The sequence below is a fragment of the Toxorhynchites rutilus genome, chromosome 1, assembly GCF_029784135.1.
Source record: "Toxorhynchites rutilus septentrionalis strain SRP chromosome 1, ASM2978413v1, whole genome shotgun sequence".
Taxonomy (NCBI): Eukaryota; Metazoa; Arthropoda; class Insecta; order Diptera; family Culicidae; genus Toxorhynchites; species Toxorhynchites rutilus.
Window position 1 is genome coordinate 43,985,078 of NC_073744.1, and position 21,274 is coordinate 44,006,351.

General features: G+C 37.2%; 1 protein-coding gene across 1 annotated transcript in view; it reads right to left on the bottom strand.

The window, feature by feature from the left end:
• The window catches only part of LOC129779500 (EH domain-containing protein 3), a 32,182-nt gene extending 14,550 nt beyond the window's left edge, over window positions 1-17,632 (bottom strand). Inside the window, exon 1 of the mRNA XM_055787006.1 lies at window positions 15,983-17,632. Coding sequence (XP_055642981.1) covers window positions 15,983-17,207 — 1,225 coding nt within the window. The 5' untranslated portion in view covers window positions 17,208-17,632. The remainder of the gene's footprint in view (window positions 1-15,982) is intronic.
• Between the last annotated feature and the right edge of the window lie 3,642 nt (window positions 17,633-21,274).

Here is a 21,274-nt window from a genome sequence, read left to right on the forward strand (position 1 = left end):
TTTTGAAGTGGTTGTTACACGACGCATGCAAAGCGTCACTGCCTAGTTAGTAAATGTGTAATAATTCAATCAAAACATGGTACGCTCGCTACGCGGTTTGTGTTTTATTTTCCTTTTCATGATAAGCAGCAGCAAAGCCATGTTGAACACACATGACACGATTGCGTTGAACCAATTTCAGGAATCGTCGATTATGAAATCTCAATACGATCGGGTGTCATTGTTCGTCACATTGCGCCATTAGCCAACAAATGGGGTACAATAACACTTTACGGCTTTTTATCGCTCTTCAAAGCCTGGGCGGTCGAATAGAGTGAAGCGAAAGTAAAAATGCAATGATGCATGCTTGTGTTGTGCCAATGGTAGCAGAGATTATGATTATTCGCTCGAGTGGTTGGATTTGAAGTTACAAAATCAGAATCAAAGGGCTATCGTTAATATCAATATAAAAAATAAGACCATTGTATAGAATACCATAAGTACAGGTCGGACTCGATCATATACAGACTCGATTATATGTGATTCGATTATATACCATTTGGACTCGATTAAATACAGTTTGAAAAAAAATATTTTTTTTAATATTTCAAATATGGCTTATTTCAAGAAGAAATGTAACCTTTCAACGTCAAGGTAAAGTTTAAGTGGCTATTACATGTACAGTGGGGTAAAAATCGTGATTTTTTTGAATTTTCACCAGGAATTGTTTATATTGATATTGCAGCCAAACTAAGAAAAATAGAAGTTGAGCGTCGAAGAACAAATTGTTGTTTTTGCGGTTAAAGAACTTCAACTTAATTGATAGAAACAATTTAGGTTAATATAGAATTTTATGATAAATTAATAAAAACACATTGAAAATTATCAACTTTTAAGTTTTTCACTTCCAAAATGTTATGAAAATCCACTAATTTAGTTGTTCCACTACTATATCCTGTACTAAATTTTCTCATCTTTCAAATGAAAGCATCAGAATCATCTTCCGTAGCGTACTTTTTAATGTAGAGTCAGTTCGAGACGACAGAGTCCGAAACAAAAAAAAAGTTCTATAACTTTGTCATTGTTGAAATTCGAACATATGCGTAGAAGGATTTTTTTCATCAAATATGATCGTCTATCACCTCCTGAGAGAATCTGGATAAATTTATTTTATAAAACTGTATATAACCGAGTCCGCGCTGTATGCAGCCATTCTCTGCCAAACCGAAATAGTGGTTCTCAGATTTTCGTGAAAAGTGGTAGTTTTGTTCTCTATCGCAAAACATTAGACCCGTATTTTTTTATTTTTTCGTTAGGGTGACCATTTCCATTTTAGGGTTGTCCGAACAATGAAGTTTTTCCTCTTTTTTCCAAAAATGACTTTTTTCAAAAATTCATAACTTTTGAACTACTAGACCGATCCCGATGATCGACATATCAAATTAAAATTTGGTTTTTTTTTGAAAAAAATATTATATCTGCAGAAAATTCGAATTCTGCCCTCGTTATTTATTGTTTTCATAGTTTCGGGATCAAAAGTGCTATATTTTTTAGTATTTTTTGTGGAGAGCTGATGATTTTTCACAAGACATTTGTCGAAACCAGAGAGGCCTTTTTTTACGTTTTTTATGATGATTTTATGATTTTTTAAAGTTAACCGATGGTTCGAAGAAGCAATCTTTTCCTCTTTTTTCCAACACAAAAATTCATAACTTTGGATATACTGGACCGATTCAGATAATCGACACATAAAATTAAAGCCAATTAGATAGTCTTTTTTGAAAAATATTAGACTTGCGAAAAAAATGGTACAGGTCGGACTCGATTATCCGGAGACTCGATTATCCGGGATTCGATTATCCGGAATTTTAGACTCGATTATACGGAGTATTTTATTTTTGATTTTTGACTGTATTAATAGAAAATTGACCCCGTCCCTGTTGTATGATTCATCTGAAATTTGGAACATACATTTAATTCTACTGTCATTATAAAACTGCGTATTCCATGATCTTGAAAAATTCAATTTGGCCGCCACTAAAAAATGGCTAAATGGCTTGATTTGGAGAACACACTACACTATGAACTACATAAATTCGAAAAAGTCGCCGCCATAAAATGGTCGGCTATATATTTTTTGCAATTCCATCAGTATTGGTATAGAATGAAACGATTTGACTAATAGAATATAGTTTATCATCAATTTCGATGAAACTTTTATTTCAAATTAAAGTTTGGTTTATGCCATTATGTGTGAAATACAACATCATTCAAATGTCCACCTAGGGCTTCCTCGCACACCTTGATCCGGAACAGGTAATTTTCGATGACTTTTCGGCACATATGGGGCGGTATCTCGGTCATAACTTCACGAATGTTGTCTTTCAAATGTTCAAGAGTTTGCGGAGAGTTGGCATAGACACGGTATTTCGCATAACCCCACAAAAAAAAAGTATAGCGGGCTTAAATCGCATGATCTGGACGGCCAATTGGCATCACCAAAACGCGAAATTATGCGTTCCTCAAATTTCGTTCGCCATATGACCATGTTCGGTCGTATTGTGTGGCACGTGGCGCCGTCCTGCTGAAACCACATGTCATCCGTATCCATATCTTCAATTTGTGGCAAAAAAATCGGTTAACATGCGGCCATAGCGCTCACCATTCACAGTTACCGTCTCGCCGTCCTCATTTTCAAAGAAATACGGCCCGATGACTCCACCAGACCATAATGCGCACCAAACAGTGACTTTTGGCGGATGCAATGGCCTCTCAACAATCACGTGTGGATTTTCTGAGCCCCATATACGGAAATTTTGGGTGTTCACATTAGCCACCGAGCTCGAAATGTGCCTAATCGTTGGAGAAAATTTGATGCTAAAATTCAGCTTTTTGCTGCTGTTGTTCGTTCACCCAATCGACGTTTGCCCGACGCATTCCATGGTCACCACGCTCTAATTTTTGTACCAGTTGGACTTTATATGGATGTAGGTGCAAGACCAAATGCAAAATTCGCCACAATGATGTGTTTGACAAGCCCAATTGCTGAGCATGCCGTGGAATCGAAACATTCGGGTCATCCTCCACACTGGCAGCAACAGCAGCAATATTTTCGGCCGAACGCACATTACGACGATGCACAGGTTTCACAATATCCGCTACGGATCCAGTTTGTTCGAATTTACGAACTACATTAGCGTGCTCTGTGCTCTGTAGGCCGTGCTTTGTAGGCCGTCCATGGCGACCAAAATCCGTCCGTAATGCTCGAAAAACATTTGCCGGTTTTTCATCATTTTTATAGTATAATTTAACAAAATTAACACGTTGTGCAATGCTAAAACGATCCATATTGTAAAATGGCAGACAATCAACTAACGATATGACGCTTTGGTTGACAGCTATGTCAAACGGTTGTCAGCGCAGGGCTGTATACTTTCGGAAGCCCGAAATGGAAAACCCTGTACATATTGATGGGGTTCTGAGAAAATGTGTTATCCGCCATTTTATAGCGGCCGCCATCTTGGATTTACATTTTTCATAAATAACTGTGTTCTACTAGTCAATCCCTTTCATTTGATATACATATTGATGGGGTTCTGAGAAAATTGGTGATCCGCCATTTTGTAGCGGTCGCCATCTTTGATTTACAATTTCCATAAATAATTGTGTTCTACTGGTCAAACCCTTTCATTCGATACCAATATCGATGGGGTTTTGGGAAAACCCATATTGATGGGATATGAGAATTATGAGAAAATATGTACATAATCCGCCATTTCGTAGCGGCCGCCATCTTGGATTTTCAAGATCATGGAATACGCAGTTTTATAATGACACCAGAGAAAAAGGTGTGTTCCAAATTTCAGATCAAACGGTCAACAGGAAGGGGGTTAAATTTCTATTAATGTGGTACAGCGCTACAGACAAAGTTGCAAAGTTAAAAAGTTACAAAGTCATAATTGTATTACCGGAGGATTCGATTATCCGGAGTGAAGAAAAAATCAATACTCCGGATAATCGAGTCCGACCTGTATTAGTTTTTTTATAGTTTATATGGTTTCGGGACCAAGGATGCTATACTTTCTCATATTTTTTCTTGAAAGCTGAGGTTTTTTTACATAACATCCAAAAATCAGAGATGTGTTATTTTTCGTTTTTATGTCATGATTTTTCAAAGTTAACATGTTTTCAGTCTTCGTTCAATATTTCTATGCGATTAGGCTGGATGTATGCGACTAGAATTCAATTTATTGGCAAATATGTCATTGTTTTCAAAAAAAAAGCTAGCTAATTGTCTTTAATTTGATATATAGATCATCTAAATCAGTCCAATAGTTCAAAAGTAATAAATTTTTGAACAAAGTCATTTTTGGAAAAAAAAAAAAGGGAAAAATGATTTTTTGGACCATCGGTTAACTTTGAAAAATCATAACTCAAAAACGAAAAAAACGCCTCTCTGGTTTCAACATATGTTATGTGACAAATCCTCAGCTTTCCAGAAAAAATATATGAAAATTTAGCGCCTTTGGTCCCGAGACTTTGAAAACAATTAAAAACGAATACAATCAATAATAACGAGAGCAGAATTCGAATTTTCTGCAGATATAGTATTTTTTATAAAAGACCAGGTGATTGGCTGTAATTTGATATGTCGATCATCTGAATCGGTCTAGTAGTTCAAAAGTTATGAATTTTTGAAAAAAGTCATTTTTGGAAAAAAGAGGAAAAGTTGATTTTTCGGACAACCCTTAAACGGAAATGGTCACCTTAATGAAAAAATAATAAAAAATACGGGTCAAATGTTTTGCGATAAAGAACAAAACTATTTTCACGAAAATCTGAGAACCACTATATCGATTTGGCTTGGAATGGCTGTATATATATTTTTTTTCTGTATTATAGTGACTTTCAGCACAATTGACTGGTTCGTACTTTTACCTTCCACATTTCGGAAAAATGTCGGGAGTGAGAATTGAACTCGTGACCTTTAGCGTGAGAGGTATGGATGTTACCACTACGTCAGATCACCTATATGTTCTAAGCACGTAAAAAACAATTAGGGGATGTGGGGATGACGTTTTGAGTTCGAGTTCGAGATGTGCCTACCAGATCAGTTGCGCCGAACGGAGTGTTGAAAAAACACCAAGTATAAAATAAGACTAATTTAAAATATAGGTGGACAAAATATATGAATATAGGCACAACACAATTATCCCCTTTTTTCAATTAAAATATAAGAAAGAATGTCCACGTGGACAACACAGGAGGGGTTAGTCAATGTCCACGCTTGTCCACGGAGGGGAAGGGGGGAGTCTAAAATCGTACTTTTTCTGTTTCTTTTCTGTTAATCCGCACCGCGGATCATCCACTCGCGGATAATCGGGGTTTTACTGTATAACGAATATAACATCAGAGAAACGACGTGACTAACGGGTGTTAAATAAAAAATGAGAATTTTTTCAATCAAATATAATTTTTTTTTTGTTTTTTTTTCATCGATTTCAGTATTTTTTATTAATAACATAATGTATTTTCTTCAAAAAAATGTCAGTGAATGTTTGAATAAGGGCCGTGGTCTGCTGTTCGAAGCAACTTTGTCGCGATGCTCTCACAAGAACGTTGTACGGCACTTACGTCCATTTTCCGGATACAATTCCGGATTCTTGTAGTCAGTTGCTTCGTGTCCTTGGCCCTTTAATTGTTTTTATACACTAGGGCACTGAGTGAGTCAAAAAAATTCTCTATTGGGCGGCACTGGGGCAAGTTTGTTGGGTTACGATCTTTCGGCACGAACGGTATCTTTTTCTCCTCAAGATAGGCCAGCGTCTTCTTGGCGTAATGGGAAGACGCCTTGTCCGGCCAGAAGACGTACTTCCCATCCGCGTGATGCTCGTTCAGGAACGGCAGCAGGATTTTATCGAGGCACTCTTCTCGATAGATTTGTTGGTTGATTGCCAGACCACTCGGCTTAAACCAAGGCTTTGAAATGCCTCGGTCGGAAATGGCGATGTACAACATAACCTTTTTTTTCAAACTTGTGCTTGAACTTGTATTTCACTTCAGGCGGTGTGGATGACTTGTCGCTGGAGTAGCAATTATCATTTCCTGGAATATGCGTTTTGGACAGCGGAAAATAGCTTTCGTCTTCCAGAACGAAAGACATCCCGCGGTATTTTTTGGTCATCCACCGACACTGTAACCGTCTCAATCTGCACCTCCGTGTACTCCGGCGACCTCGTCTTCTTCCTGCAGACGATTCCTTCCATCTTGAGGGTCCGATGGATCAATACGTGGGAGCAGCCATATTTCCGACCGGCGTCACGCAGGCTGGTTGCGTCCTTGTTGTCAAATTGCTCCTTTAACGATGTCTTCCTCTGCTTCGTCATTATCGTCACCGGACGACCACTTCCGACCTTCCGCTCTACGTTCAGGGAACTCAGGATACGATATACCGTACTGACAGGTACATTTTCTTCCTTAAAATGTGCCACCGTGAATGTTTTTCCTTGCTGGAAATGTGTTTCGTAGAACCGTACAACGTTCTTGTGCGAGCATCGCGACAAAGTTGCTTCGAACAGCAGACCACGGCCCTTACTCAAACATTCACTGACATTTTTTTGAAGAAAATACATTATGTTATTAATAAAAAAATACTGATATCGATGAAAAAAAAAATTTTGTTTTATATGTGATTGAAAAAATTCTCATTTTTTATTTAACACCCGTTATGTACATGATAAAGTATGCCTTCTGATGGAGACGATAGCTCGATCTACACCATAATAGTATAACAAAATACAGAATGACGCCACTATTCACTTCTCCACGGAACACTCACAATAGTCCCGGTGACTGAGGGATTAGCAGTTCCTGTTGTATTTTTTAAAGTGGTGAATGGTTTTTTTTTCAATTTTGTATTATAAAATAATTATTTAAACATCTTTCTGTGTAGAAACAATCACGCACAGTTTGACAGGGACCACAGTGGTAGTGATTTCAATCGGTTAGTAAATTTCGGTATTATCCACATGGTCAAAGACTAGTTGAGATTAAAATCTAAACCAATGGTGAACTGTTATAAGCACCAACAGTTACACTCTTCCTTAGGAATTCCCCAATTTTTGTTTTGCCCCTGATCTCTTACCACGTGCATTCGCCATCGTAACCAATCATATGGATTTTGTTCTCTTCTCTCCTTGTAGATGAAACAATAAAGACAACACGTGCAGCTTCAATCATGCGAAACGGTAAACAAAACCATACGTGGTGTTATTTGCCATTCTTCTGCATGAATAATTTTCTCGTTGTTGATTTTTTTCCGTCGTGCCTCGTTTTTTTTTGTGGGGAACGCGAATACTCTCATGTTCTACGTGGATTATGTTGAAATGATTCAATTTCGATTACTCATAATTCGGTTATAAGAAGTGATTTGGAAAAAGACATTTAATCTTATAAGTGCACCATGTTTATTGGTGTACTGTTTCGCCTATTCCTAACTATTCTGAGACTGCCTAAGGAAGTATTCACATTCTTTGACTATCTTTGATTATTCTTCATTTTGATCATGTCATTTTAATGACAGGCGTAATCTTCCCAGTTACGTACGATACAGCTGGGAATCAATCGTTGCTTCAATTTAGAGGCAATCTAACAGACTTTATATGCCCGGTCCTAGCATACACACGGCATCAACTTTTTCACTAGCAATCCTGGCGAACGAGATGGTTCACGAGCTTTCATTCATTGTGGTCGATAGTATTCGTTCCAGTTATAACACGTTGGAGAAAAGGCTCAATTTCATTCCGATCACAAAGTTTCTTCCGATCCATCCTATGAACAATTCATGCATTCTTGCTATGAACTAGAATTGCAATATTCAACGACTTAATTCCCCATTTCAAGAAAGATGTAGAGCAACTGCGAGTGAAAGCGACAAATGACAAAACATGAGTAGTTTTGATCCGAATGAAAGTTTGTATTTCGTTTGGGTTGGAGGAAATATGAGTTTTCCACAGCATTTGGGATTTTTTTGACTCAAGTGTAACTTTTGAAAAGGGCTTATCGATTTTAGTAAGAAAAATCTTTGATAATTTATATCTCAAAACCTATGAGTCGTACCGGAATAGTATCTTAGAAAGAGTTATAGAGTATTGATGTTAAAACGTGAAAAAATATACACTGAGAAAAAAATCAATGTTTTTTTATTTACAAAAAAAACTTTAATTTACAATATCTAAAATACATATTTTTTAATTGTATTTTTTTTTATAAAAAATAGAAGTCATGTAGAAAATTGAAAAAATGAGTCCAAGATGGTAAAACTATTTTTGACGGACTTTGTGGAACATCGAATTTTTGTGAATTTTTTAAACATTGAATTTTTGTATGTTAACAATCATTTTTAGCCACAAATTATGAATTCTGGTGTGATTTAAAACAAAAAAGCCCTTTGTCAATCTCCTTCTCAATGTATCCATTCTCGAGATATTTGAAAAAACATTTCTAATTTATTGTCTTTTTTATAGTAAATAGGCTCTTTTAATATGTTTGTCGTCTTATACCGCCATGTTCATGAAATTTTCTGAATTTGCTTATAATTTTCAACAACTTTTCCAATTATTATTTACATTATTATGGTAAAACTATATGAACTCATAATCTATGGCTAAAAATGATTGGTAAGATACAAAAAATCGATGTTTCGAAAATTCATAAAAAATGTTCCCCAAAGTTTTTCAAAAATAAGTTTACCATCTTGGACACATTTTTTAAATTTTCTACATGACTTCTATTTTGTATGAGAAATTTAAAATAAAATAAAAATACATAAAATTTAAACTGAAAAAGACAATAAATTAGAAATGTTTTTTTCAAATATCTCGAGAATGACTGCATTTAGAAGGAGATTGATAAAGAGCCTCTTTGTTTTAAATCACATCAAAATTCATAATTTGTGGCTAAAAATGATTGTTAACATACAAAAATTCGAAGTTTCGAAAATTCACAAAAACTCGATGTTCCACAAAGTTTCTCAAAAATAGTTTTACCATCTTGGACTCATTTTTTCAATTTTCTACATGACTTCTATTTCATATGAAAAATTAAAAAAAAAATAAAAATATGTATTTTAGATTTTGCAAATTAAAGTTTTTTTTGTAAATAAAAAAAAGTACTGATTTTTTATTCTCAGTGTATATTTTTTTCACGTTTTAACATCAATACTCTATAACTCTTTCCAAGACACTATTTCGGTACGACTCATAGTTTTTTAGATATAAATAATCAAAGATTTCTCTTACTAAAATTGATACGCCCTTTTCAAAAGTTACATATGAGCCAACAAATTCCCAAATGCTGTGGAAAACTCATATTTCCTCCAACGGAATACAAACTTTCGTTCGAATCAAAAGTACAAGTTTTTAAAATCTGCATTTTTAGTTCGATTTCATTTAGAAGAATTGCTCTGTACCTAAATAATTATAATCTCTATTCCGTCATCGGTTATTCTTTTACTCTAGAAATATATGAACAATGCATGAATCTTAAAGCATTCTATTCTTTTGGCAAACATTCCAAACGCAAACGCAACAAAATGCCAACAAATCGACTGGACCATCTCTTTCTCTCTCTATCGCTGAACCATTAGCATAATCTCCATAACCACAGCATAGTGTCCGACACGGATGAAGCAATCAACATCTTTCGAACATCTTCCACTTTATCGCTTGGCACGGCGATAAGTGAGTACTAACACACTGACGGGGAAAAAAAACAGAGTGCAGAGGCGGAAAAAGGAATATCACAATAAATTACTAATGAATGTGCGCTACTTGGCACACTGGCAATAGAGTCACTTAGTCGCGCGATGCTCGTCTCCCGCTGGATTTGGCTCCTACACAAAGGGATGCTGGGAGGCTGGATCTGCGGCCAAATAAGACGCCCTCGCCGGCAGTCTCGTTGACTTTGGGACAGATACTAACAGCAATGAGCGAGAATTTGCGGCAATTTGATTGGAATGTAAATAGTAGTCAATGCCAGCACACGATAAGCGCGCTTCCTTGCACGATTTGTGGATGGGAGGATATGGCGTGTGGCAGCACTTGACCGTGCCGTAGGCAGCTGCCATAGTTATAGCTGCTGTTGAGGTTTAGTGCGTCTGGTGCGCTCAATCATCAACACATTGCTGATAAGAATTTCGATCTGATGAATCAATACACACTACATTGATGATACTTTGGCAAACATTTCGCATACAAAGCCAGTAAGAAATGTAACTTCTATCGAGTATTTTGTTGAGCCACTCTTTTGCAGTCAAAACTGCAATTTGCTTATATAACAGAAAGTCGAGTAAAACAAATGTATAAATGATAAATTACATTTTTATTTTACACTAAATGATCCGGTGAGCTTCGTCCCATCCAATATTTTGTTTCATATGAATGAATGTGAATGTGGTATTTTTCCAAAGAAGACATACTCATTGACTTCAAATTAGAGGTGGACAAAACGATTTATTTCAGTGAGCGGCTCAGAGTCACTCATTCATTGCAACGAGCTGGCTCTTTTTTGAGCCGAGACTTTTTCGGAAAGCAGTTCTTTTTTGAATCGAGGTTCTTTTTTGAACCGCGGCTCTTTTTTTTTGAGCCAATACTCTTTCGAACCGCGACTCTTTTTGAGCAGAGACTCTTTTGGAAAGCGGCTTTTTTGAACCGTGGATCGTACGTTTGATCCGACGAACCGGCTCAAATGAGCGGCTCGAGCGCGCTCGCCCATCTTCATCTTTGAATTTCAAAAACCGACCATGTACATTTTGTTTATTGGCCCAAAAAAATGACCTGTGCAAAGTTTCAGCTCTATCCGACATGATTTAGGGGTGCCTCCAAACGCTCAATGTTTTGATTTTTTCGTCCTCGAAAATCTTCCTATGGGGGAGTAAAGATAATTTGAAAAATCGAATTTTTTTTCGATGCCAAATGACTTAAAAATGCATGAAACGTCGAGATCTAGTGTCATCTCAAAAAAAAAATGGCCTAAAGTCGTCCTTTTGGGACTTAGCCTGAGAGGCAATGAAGGAATGGAAAAAAAATTATTATCAAATTTAAAGAACCGACCATGTAGGGTAACACGGGGTGATTTGGACCACCCCTTTATCTCAAATAGTACGGCTCAACTTGGATTTTTTATAATGTCATTTTCTTTTATTATTGAACCGTGTGTAACTAACGTAAAAAAACTTTGGTAAAATTCGACAGGTAGAAGGAAACGGTAGCATGAACACAACAAGCACTTTGATAGTCAAAAAATGTGAGTTTTCCGATCGTGGTTTTAAGGTTTTTCCCGCTGATTAAACAAGCTTTTCGTGTATTGTGCAGTAATGTTCTGTTCCTCTACAGAAGAGGAACAATTTGATGCAGCGAAATTGGAAGTTTGATAACAATAAATGAAATTGATTGCATTTGATTTTTTGCATGGACAAGTTTCTGTGGGGTGAATTTGTCCTACAGGTTTGAGGCTTTTCTTTTATCTAATTGATTCCAGATGTCTTGGAATTATAAAAAAGAGGATGGACAGACAACGTTGAAAGAAGGAGGAGCTTGAAAAAGCAACTCAGGCCTTCAAGAACGGATTTTCTTTGACCAACAACGAAAGTGTTTGAAAATGCTCGAGCAACAGTGAAAAGATTCATGCAGAATTCGAGATGGTGTCAATCCATTTTTTCTGGTCTAGAATCTGGCCAAGACACCTGGTATCGATCCCAGAACACTGTCACTGATTGTAACATTATCTCATAATACTTTACATAAACACACACTGGACCAAATCACCCCGCATCAAATTTTAATGTCCAAAAATCATCTTTTTTATTTTATGATATATTTGGTAGTTTGCGGCTTGATATAATGATTAAACATTTTTGATTGAGAGAAAACAAGTGTCGCTCAGTATACAATGTGACATTTTTGATTTGGACCATATTTTTGGAAATATTAGGAAATATTAGGCGATTTGCTTAGGTGGTCCGAATTCCCCCCTTTTCCCCTACATTTTGTTTATTGGCCCAAAAAAATGACCTGTGCAAAATTTCAGCTCAAGCGGACATGATTTAGGGGTGCCCCAAAGCACGCAAAATTTTGATTTGTTTCATGCATTTTTATGTCATTTGGCATCGACAAAAAAAATCGTTTTCCAAATTTCCCCTTGGAAGATTTTCGAGGATCGAAAAATCAAAACTTTGAGTAATTTGAGGCACCCCTAAATCATGTCCGATTGAGCTGAAACTTTGCACAGGTCATTTTTTTTTGGCCAATAAACAAAATGTACATGCTCGGTTTTTAAAATTTGGCATGACCATTTTCGCCGCCACCCTATAGAAGATATAGGAGTGCGTTATTGCGCCTGAACAAAAATCATTTCGTTAGTAAAAACATCGAATGGACCAACAACGCTTATCATGATGTAATTTTAGAACAAATGGGAATTCCATTTTCCGACCTTCCTTCAGTGTTTTCCGAAAATTTTTTCGATTTTTCTCTACGGGAAAAGACGAATACAACAAAATGAAGACGGTTCGAATCGAACTATTCTTTCCTCGGGTTTTGCACTTACCAACACATTTGGCCTTCCATTTTTATTTACATACTAGCCGACCCGACGAACTTCGTCCCGCCCAAAATAGATTTTTTTGCTTTGAATACTTTCAAACATCCACGTTTTCTTACTTAAGTGAACGTTAGTGAGTCCAAACACTGAACTCTTCATTGATTTAATGAATAATACTATACTATAAATACTTTTACTATAAATTGTCTAGTACTTCTACAAAAATTCGGCCTTATAATATAAAATTATTTTCAGACACAATTCTCGTTCAAGGTTCTTCAAGTATTTGGAAATAACATTGTAGAATCTGCGTAGGGATCTATGTACATTACAGAACATGTTTAATTATGTTCATCAGTTTTATTTTATTTCAACCGTCCCTCGTAATGATTCACTAATAACTCACTGCCAACTGCTACCCTGCCGTGACGCGCTTCTCCGCTCTCTCGTTCGTGAGCACTTGTTTGCTCACTCTCTCTCTCTCTTGTTCACCTCTTTAATTCTCTTGGCATGACGTGATAAGGGACATTGGGGTAGAAGACTAACAACGCTTAGCTAATTGTAGAACATATGGGAATTCAATTTTCCGATTTTTCTCTCCACTATATTGCCAGCCATACAAATGAAACACAAATTTCTACATTACTCGAGAATCAATCAAGAAAATGAAACGAAATTTGGCATGTGGAGGTTTTAGGGTACAATAAATGATTCTATGGTGGTCAGATACTTCTCTTCCCTCTCTTAGGGGGGGCTGCCATACAAATGAAACACAAATTTCTGCATTACTCGAGAATTAATCAAGCAAACGAAACCATATTAAGTATATGGAGGTTTTAGGGCGCAATAAATGTTTTCACGGTGGTTAGTAGAGACGTCGGTTAATCGTTCGATTAATTCAAATACTCGAATATATATGATGTTATAATCGATTAATTTTGTATCGAATAATTTGAAATTAAAATATGAATACATCGAATAATTGTCACTGTTATCGCGATTAATGAAAGAAGGAATCTTTCTCAAGGTCAATGCATTTTTAGGCTACATATTTTTTTGTTATCCAACCATCTAACATCGACAACCCGATAGACCACGTGACCAGAATGACAACATGATACGTGATTATTTTAAGAAATAAATATTCGTTCGATTAATCGAATATTGAAAGACAATTATTCGAATGAATCGAATATTCAAAAATGTCCCAACGATTAATCGATAATCGAATAAGTGAAAAATTTAGACATCACTAGAGGTTAGACACTCCACCTCCTCTCTAAGGAGGAGCTGCCATACTAATGAAAGACAAATTTCTGCATAACTCGAAAACTAATCAAGAAAATGCCAAATTTGGCATGCGAAGGTTTTAGGGGACACAAACGTTTCTATGGTGAATAGACACTCCTCCCGTCTCTTTGAGGGGGGAGGGGGGCTGTCATACAAATGAAGCATACATTTCCGCATAATTCAAGAACTTCTCAAGAACTAATCAAGCAAACGGAACTAAATTTGGCATATGGAGATTTTAGGGAACAATAAATGTTTTTATGGTGGTTTGACAATTCTTTCTCCTCTCTAAAGAGAGGGAGGGAATGGTGCTGAACAACTCGAAAACTAATCAAACAAATGGAATTAAACTTAGCATATAGAGGTTTTAGGGATCGATAAACGTTTCTATGGTGGTTCGACACTCTCATACAAATGAAATGCAAATTTCTGCAAAACTCGGGAACTAATCTAGCAAACGAAACCAAATTTGACATGTGGAGGTTTTAGGGGGCACGAAACGTTTCTATGGTGAATAGACACTACTCCTCCTCTCTAAGGGGAGAAGAGAGGAGGGGTCTGTTTTGATTCTATCATATTTTCTGTATCAACATTTATTCCATGTAACGGAGAAAATGTTATTTGCAAGTGGATGAAAAATCTTGCACGAGAATTGTGTCTGAAAAAAATCTGATATTATAATGTCGAGTTTTGGTAGAAGTACTGAAATTTTATAGAAACAATACAATACCCTTTTAGATTAGAAGATCAACCAATGAACAGTTCTGCGATTGGACCCATGAACGTGCGCTTAGTAAGAAAACGTGGATGTGATAACGAAAAATCAATTTTGGACGGGACGAAGTTTGCCGGGTCAACTAGTGTATGATAAATATACCGATCCATATGTATCAATATCAGTTTAATACTGTTCCATATGTTTCAAAACGCAATAAATTAAAAATCGTCTAATTCAAAAAAAAATCAGACAATTCCAAACTTTTTGTTCACCTGAATCCAGACTTTATGATAAACACTTGACAACCGTGGACGCTTCTGATATGAGAACAAAATATACAAACGCAGTGACTATTATCCATTCCATTCCCGTGCGAGATATGCTTCGCTTACTGAGAATCGGTATTACATCAGCGTTATCAGCAGAGCTTACATGGTGAATGTCATCTCTCCCATTCCGACCTTCGATCTGATATCATACAGAGGGAGATGTCCTTGATACTCGTACCAAATGTCGCACAGTCAAATATTATAATAATTTCATGTTCAAAATATTGTAAAAGATTTTCGTTTACCAATGAACATCGTGAAACGTTTGAAGTTTACTATGATGCAATGAGTATTTTCCGTATTTTCCCATCTCCTGTGGGGAAAAATTCTCTGAACAGGGATTGTGCTCGAGGATTCCTTCACGATTCGTTCAATCACCTTTTTTACCATGACCATGAAAGCCATTAGTATCTCATTTACGTTTAAAATTATTTTTAATAAATCAAATCGCTCCAAACATATGATGCCGTTAGTCGTTCCTGTCAACGGCCGACCAGCGCTGTAAAAACTTATGCAAACTAACACCGGTGAATTAAATCTTCACACGTTTTCGTATAACGCAAGAGACAAAAGTAACACCTTTTTCGCTTCGATAATTTGCCCTGCCATTGGAGTGAATCGGACTACGAAGCGTTTTGTCTGTCGACACTTTGTCGCTAAGATAAAACGTTCTAACAGGGAAAAAAGAATGCGGTGCTTTTCCATTCGAATCACTGATGTTATCACTAGCGTGCGATAAAGTTGCATAACGATTTCTTCACGTTCCGTTTAATCACCTCCAGCTACATAGGAGTACGCAGATAACAGCAATTTCAAAAATAAACTTCTCTGCATTTTGCAACTGAAACATAGAGCGGAGCAATGTGATCCATTAAACATACATGCTGTCCGCTGGCAGTGCATGACATCATCTGGTAAAAACATGCGACAAAACGCGACGCAGCCATGATAAAATTAGATTAGATAAACCTCATCAATTCTCGGAGCAGATAATTGCCTAAACCGAGGTCTTTATCAAATAAGTTACGCAAACGTTAACTAAACGAATATTTGAATTCTAACTCACCCTTAATTAGTGGCTCCGAAACCATGGTCATTTCCTCCTGGGGGATCATACTCATGAGACGAGCAATATCCATGGCAAGCATCCGGTCTACCACTTCTAGCAACGGGACCCTCAGAGAGTGGAACTTGGTGAAGTCCTGATTGGCAAGAACTTCCTGCATCTTTTTTATGTCGGGGAAATCTCCCGGGGATATCTTATGTTCCTTCTGGATACGATCGTACACCTGTCCAAGATTCTTGATGAGGTCCTTTTTCTTGCTGTCCTTGCCGAACATCGAGGGCATATCTTTACGCAGCTCCGCTATGATAAATGCATGAACCTTGGCAAGACGCGCTCTTTTGATGAGATCATTCAATTTGCGCAGAGCGGCATTCCGTGGCAGAGACTGTAGATCTCTGAACAAATCCTGTTCTTCGTCCTCGAACAGGCGACGATTGACATCGTATCGCAACGGCTGGTCCCAGAACGAGCCGATGTACACACGAGCGACCTCAGGCGTTTGTAAAACTTTGCCAAGAGACCACATGAGCGCCCCGTAAACTCGCATCAACTGTTGATGGTCTATCATATCTGCTTTGTTGAGTACAATCCGAATTTTATCGTCATGGCCTCGGAGGGCCTCGATCGAACGACGAAACTCATCTGAGATGTCCAATTTATGAGCATCGAACAGCAATATGATTCGATCTACTCGCTCGGCAAACCATTCCAGCACTCCGGTGAAGTCATACCCACGATCAACGCGTTGTTTCTCACCTGATAATATACCAGGAGTATCGACGATGGAAATCGCTCGCAGAACTGGCGAAGCCACCGTTGAACATTGGAACCTGTTAAGGAACGCATTTCCATACTTTCCCAATGGTCTGAATTGTTTCTTCGGATCCACGACCAAAGCATTGCCCGGGATGATTCCCTCCTTCTCGTCGTACATAACAGCAATGAACCGATCGGTCGTCGGTTCTGGACCAATCCGAATACCGGGGAAATCTCTTTCCAACAGGTATCGAATGAACGTTGTTTTACCGGTCGAATATTGACCAACCAGCAGAATCATCGGTTTCGCGTCGAAGTCCGGATCCTCTAACTTCGGGGAATGAAAATCATGGAAATTGTAATGCTCCTCCAGGGGCAGCAGTTTGCTCCTGTAGATTTTTTTCAACTCCCCGAGCACATTCTCGACAACTTCTTCCGTTTTTGTTTCCCGTTTCAACCAACTGAACATTTTCACTCGTTTTTTTTTCGTTCACCCGCACAAAATTTGCTCCAATTTTTTATTTCTTTTTGCTTTATGAATTTTCACAATCACACTGGTTTCACAGGAAAAAAATACTTTCGAGTTGGAAGGGGCGGATTTTCCAAGGGCGATCACGACGACGAGAAACAAAATAATGTAAGTACCGAAACCTTACACTCCTAGCAGTTTCTAGCAGTGCAACCAATAAGGGCGAAGTGTGATAGATGAATTACTTTTCTAATCATATATTAAATGAGATAGAGGGCTAGACAACGAAAATCGCGATCGCAGACGGTCGTCTACTATGGTCTCCGCTGATGGTAACACAACTTGGTCAATCGTCTGCCAGTAGGTACGATCGAAAGAGAATATGACACATCACAAGACTTCTTCTAGTGCACTCGATTTACTCTTCTGCTTTCATATTGGATAGCGATACTTCAAAAATGACGAGGGGCGTACCAGTTGGTTATTTATTGTTCCCACATTGACATATTTCATAAGCTTGAAATATTTCTATGATTGCAAACTCACTCAATTTACAGAGATTTGCCTTTAATTGGGCATGCCGAGTGTCTCAGTGTCGCTTTAGAGGTGGTTCTGACCTGTAATTGGATACAACAAAACAACACAATGTGTAAAACAAACCAAAACAGGAAAATCATTGAAAATCTAACATCAATTCATAAATATATTCATATTAGATCGCAATTCAATTTCAACATAATCGCTATTATAGCCGGTCAAAGTTGCATATTCATCCAAACAAATTCGGTATGCATTTGCCTTGTATATATATGGCCTCCACTTTTGCATGTATATGCCAGTTAGGCGCATTATGTGCCAACCAAATTTTAGGGCATATGATGTAATATATACGCTTGTTAGGCGATTTCATGTTTGCTGGGTCGGTACGTGACACATGAATAAGTAGATTCGCTACAGATGTCTAAAACCGCCGTACATGAGCATCTGGTGAAGCATGGGTACAAAAAACGTTACAATGTATGGATCACATATTCAACCGCATTCCGAAACCCGATCGGATTTGACAAATCGCTATACGAACGAGATTGACTTTTGCATATTGCAATCCAAGGTTGCACCATTTGCACAACCCGAAAGAATTAGACTCGATCAGATTAACATCTTCCCGCCGGCTCTGTAGTTCATAATTCTCGCCATCTGGCGGCTGCACTTAATGTTTTTCGCTCTATCGAATGGAATCTATTTAAGGCAGGGTTTGCCGATTGAACGTTTTTCTGAAAATTTCACTTTCGTTTGGAATAAGGGTATATGTTACCAAAAAAAACATACATATTTGTAGCGAATTGTGTGGGGAAAACATTCACAATGATGTAGAGTTAAAAAAGTATTGGGCAAGTGAATAGAACCCCGAAGCAGGTTTTCACCTGAAGTCATGAAATGGCGCTTCTGAGACTCCACCTGTCTATATTATTGCATCTTCAGATTATCAACTGTTCATATTCCTGTAAAAACTTCAACTCATTTTATAGCATAAATAGTACCTTTCCCATTTTTTTTTTACGAAAAAACGAGGGTTCCCAGCAAACATTAAATCGTATAATTTTGCACGTGCCAAGTCTTACAAGAAATCCGAATAAATCATAATCGCATATAATATCAATCAAAGTATGTATCGTGTATATTTGAAATCGCATAAAATGTAAAATGTATTCTTCAAACATATCCAAAATAAGCATGCAGCAAATAGCGTAACAGAATCCTACGTCAACTATGCGGTCGTGTCTTGGACACAACCCTCCTGTAACTTTTTTCGTTCCAGTAAGGATCTTCCGATGGCTTGATTGAAGAATAATGTTTCAATGAACTGAATAGAACTTATGCTTGATAGAATATAAATAAAATTTAAATTTGGAACTTTTATGTTGGTTGCTTCGTGAAATTTTATATCAAAGATCGATCATGTATTGTAGAACTTTTAGCACAACTGTAATTGTAAAATTGTATATGTATAATTGTATATGTATAATTGTATATGTCTGGCTTGTATTCGATAATGATAATTATCTTATATTACATTGATGACCTTTTTTTTCTTTATTTCATCCATACATAACACAGGAGTCATCTCGTCCAGGACCACAGAGGGCGGCTTTGGCACGTGATACGCACCATCTAATGACCAATCACCATCCTTCTATCATCATCACTCGGTTATGGACACTGGTGGAGTGAACAAACCATACCTAACAACCAGACAAAACGGACCCAAATCATTATCGAAGAGTTTAACAATGTAATTCTTCAAACATATCCAAAATAAGCATGCAGCAAATAGCGTAACAGAATCCTACGTCAACTATGCGGTCGTAACTTGGACACAACCCTCAATTATACGATTTAATGTTTGCTGGGTATTACACTGATGCAGTTTGTGTGTCGTATAAGCGTATAATTCAAATCGATTCAGTACTGTAGTAAATCGTATTGCATGCTGAAGAAAATCATGAAACAGTAAATCATATTAGATCCTAATAAAGAACACACTACATCATATTGAAATGTCAATGAAATGCTGACGCACTCGAAAGTTTTACCCGCTGTTGAATTAAATTTCAGATAGCCTCGCGAGATAGCTGGTGGATGATAATCCATACGACCGGAGTTCGAACCCACATCGGAACAGTTTTCACCTAACATCAATCTGTGCCATTTCAAACATTCATATTCCACTCCCAACACAAGTCAATCAAACAATTATTATTTCTACAAACATAAATACTCATATATAAAAATGGCGATTCGTGAGGCTATAATAAACATTTCACGAAAATATTTTGCGCCATTTGTTTTTTTTCTATGTCTGTAATAAATTGTATATGAGTATGGGAAAAGTCGCTATAATAGCCGGTCAAAGTTGCATATTCATCCAAACAAATTCGGTAATATATACTCGGTTATATATACGTGCTCCCGTGGTCGAGTGGTTAGCGTCAAAGCCTAACATGCCGGGGGTTCGGGTTCGATTCCCGTTCTGATCGGGGGAATTTTTCGTAAAAGAACTTTCCTCCGACTTGCACTGTGGTCACGCGTATTCTAGAGCTTGCCACTCAGAATGCATTCAAGGTGTGTTATTTGGCATAGAAATCTCAACTAAGTACTAGTGAAAATGACGCAAGTAATATTACGTTGAGACGGCGAAGTTCCTCTAGGAACGTTGGTGCCATTTAAGAAGAAGAAGATGTTATATATACGCTTGCTATGCGATTTAATGTTTGCTGGGTTGATTTCTCAAGTTGCGTGGAGAATGCTGAAATATTGTGGAATAAAACGGAGCATCTATAATCGAATAATTGTATGTCTATAAAAATTATGCTTTTGATTTCTTCCTTAGAATCGGTACGAAGTTTTCCGGACAAAATTTACCATGATTTAGGAATTCAGGGTTATAGGTCAACGAAATCATCGATCACAATGATACCGGAGGTGTTTTGTTTTGACTAGGTTCATTGCAGCCGCCAGACACCGCCGAACTTGTAAAAGCGAATGTCATTAATGTATCAACGAGAACATATTTCGCAATTCGTGATCACGAATGTACAAGATCCACATCTAGTCGCGACATCCGGGTTTTGAGACAAACTAATTTCTATTAGATTAGCCAATGCCTGAGGCCAATTTTGAATTAAAAAATAAATATGAAAATTTCGACTTGGTGTTAATTGATACGGGAAAATTAGTTTTAATTATTAATTTTTATTTTCGAAGTGTGTTCAATCCACCAATCCATTGTCATTATACCTTCCAAAAATGGATCACAAAGTTTAAGCAGTCAACGCGAATAATGAAGTAATGTTATTTTCAAATCTGCGGATCAGTTAAATGAACAGCATCACGAATTGGACTGTCCAACGTATATGCGTTTGAGCGGTAATTCGAGTGTTTTGAGTGATCCAAAACTAGCAATACCCTAAAAAAAATTTACAATTTGAACAGCGCGATGATATCAACATCGTTATTTTATTGTTTATTGTATTATTTCGAGATTCGATTCTCTTTGATAAATACCA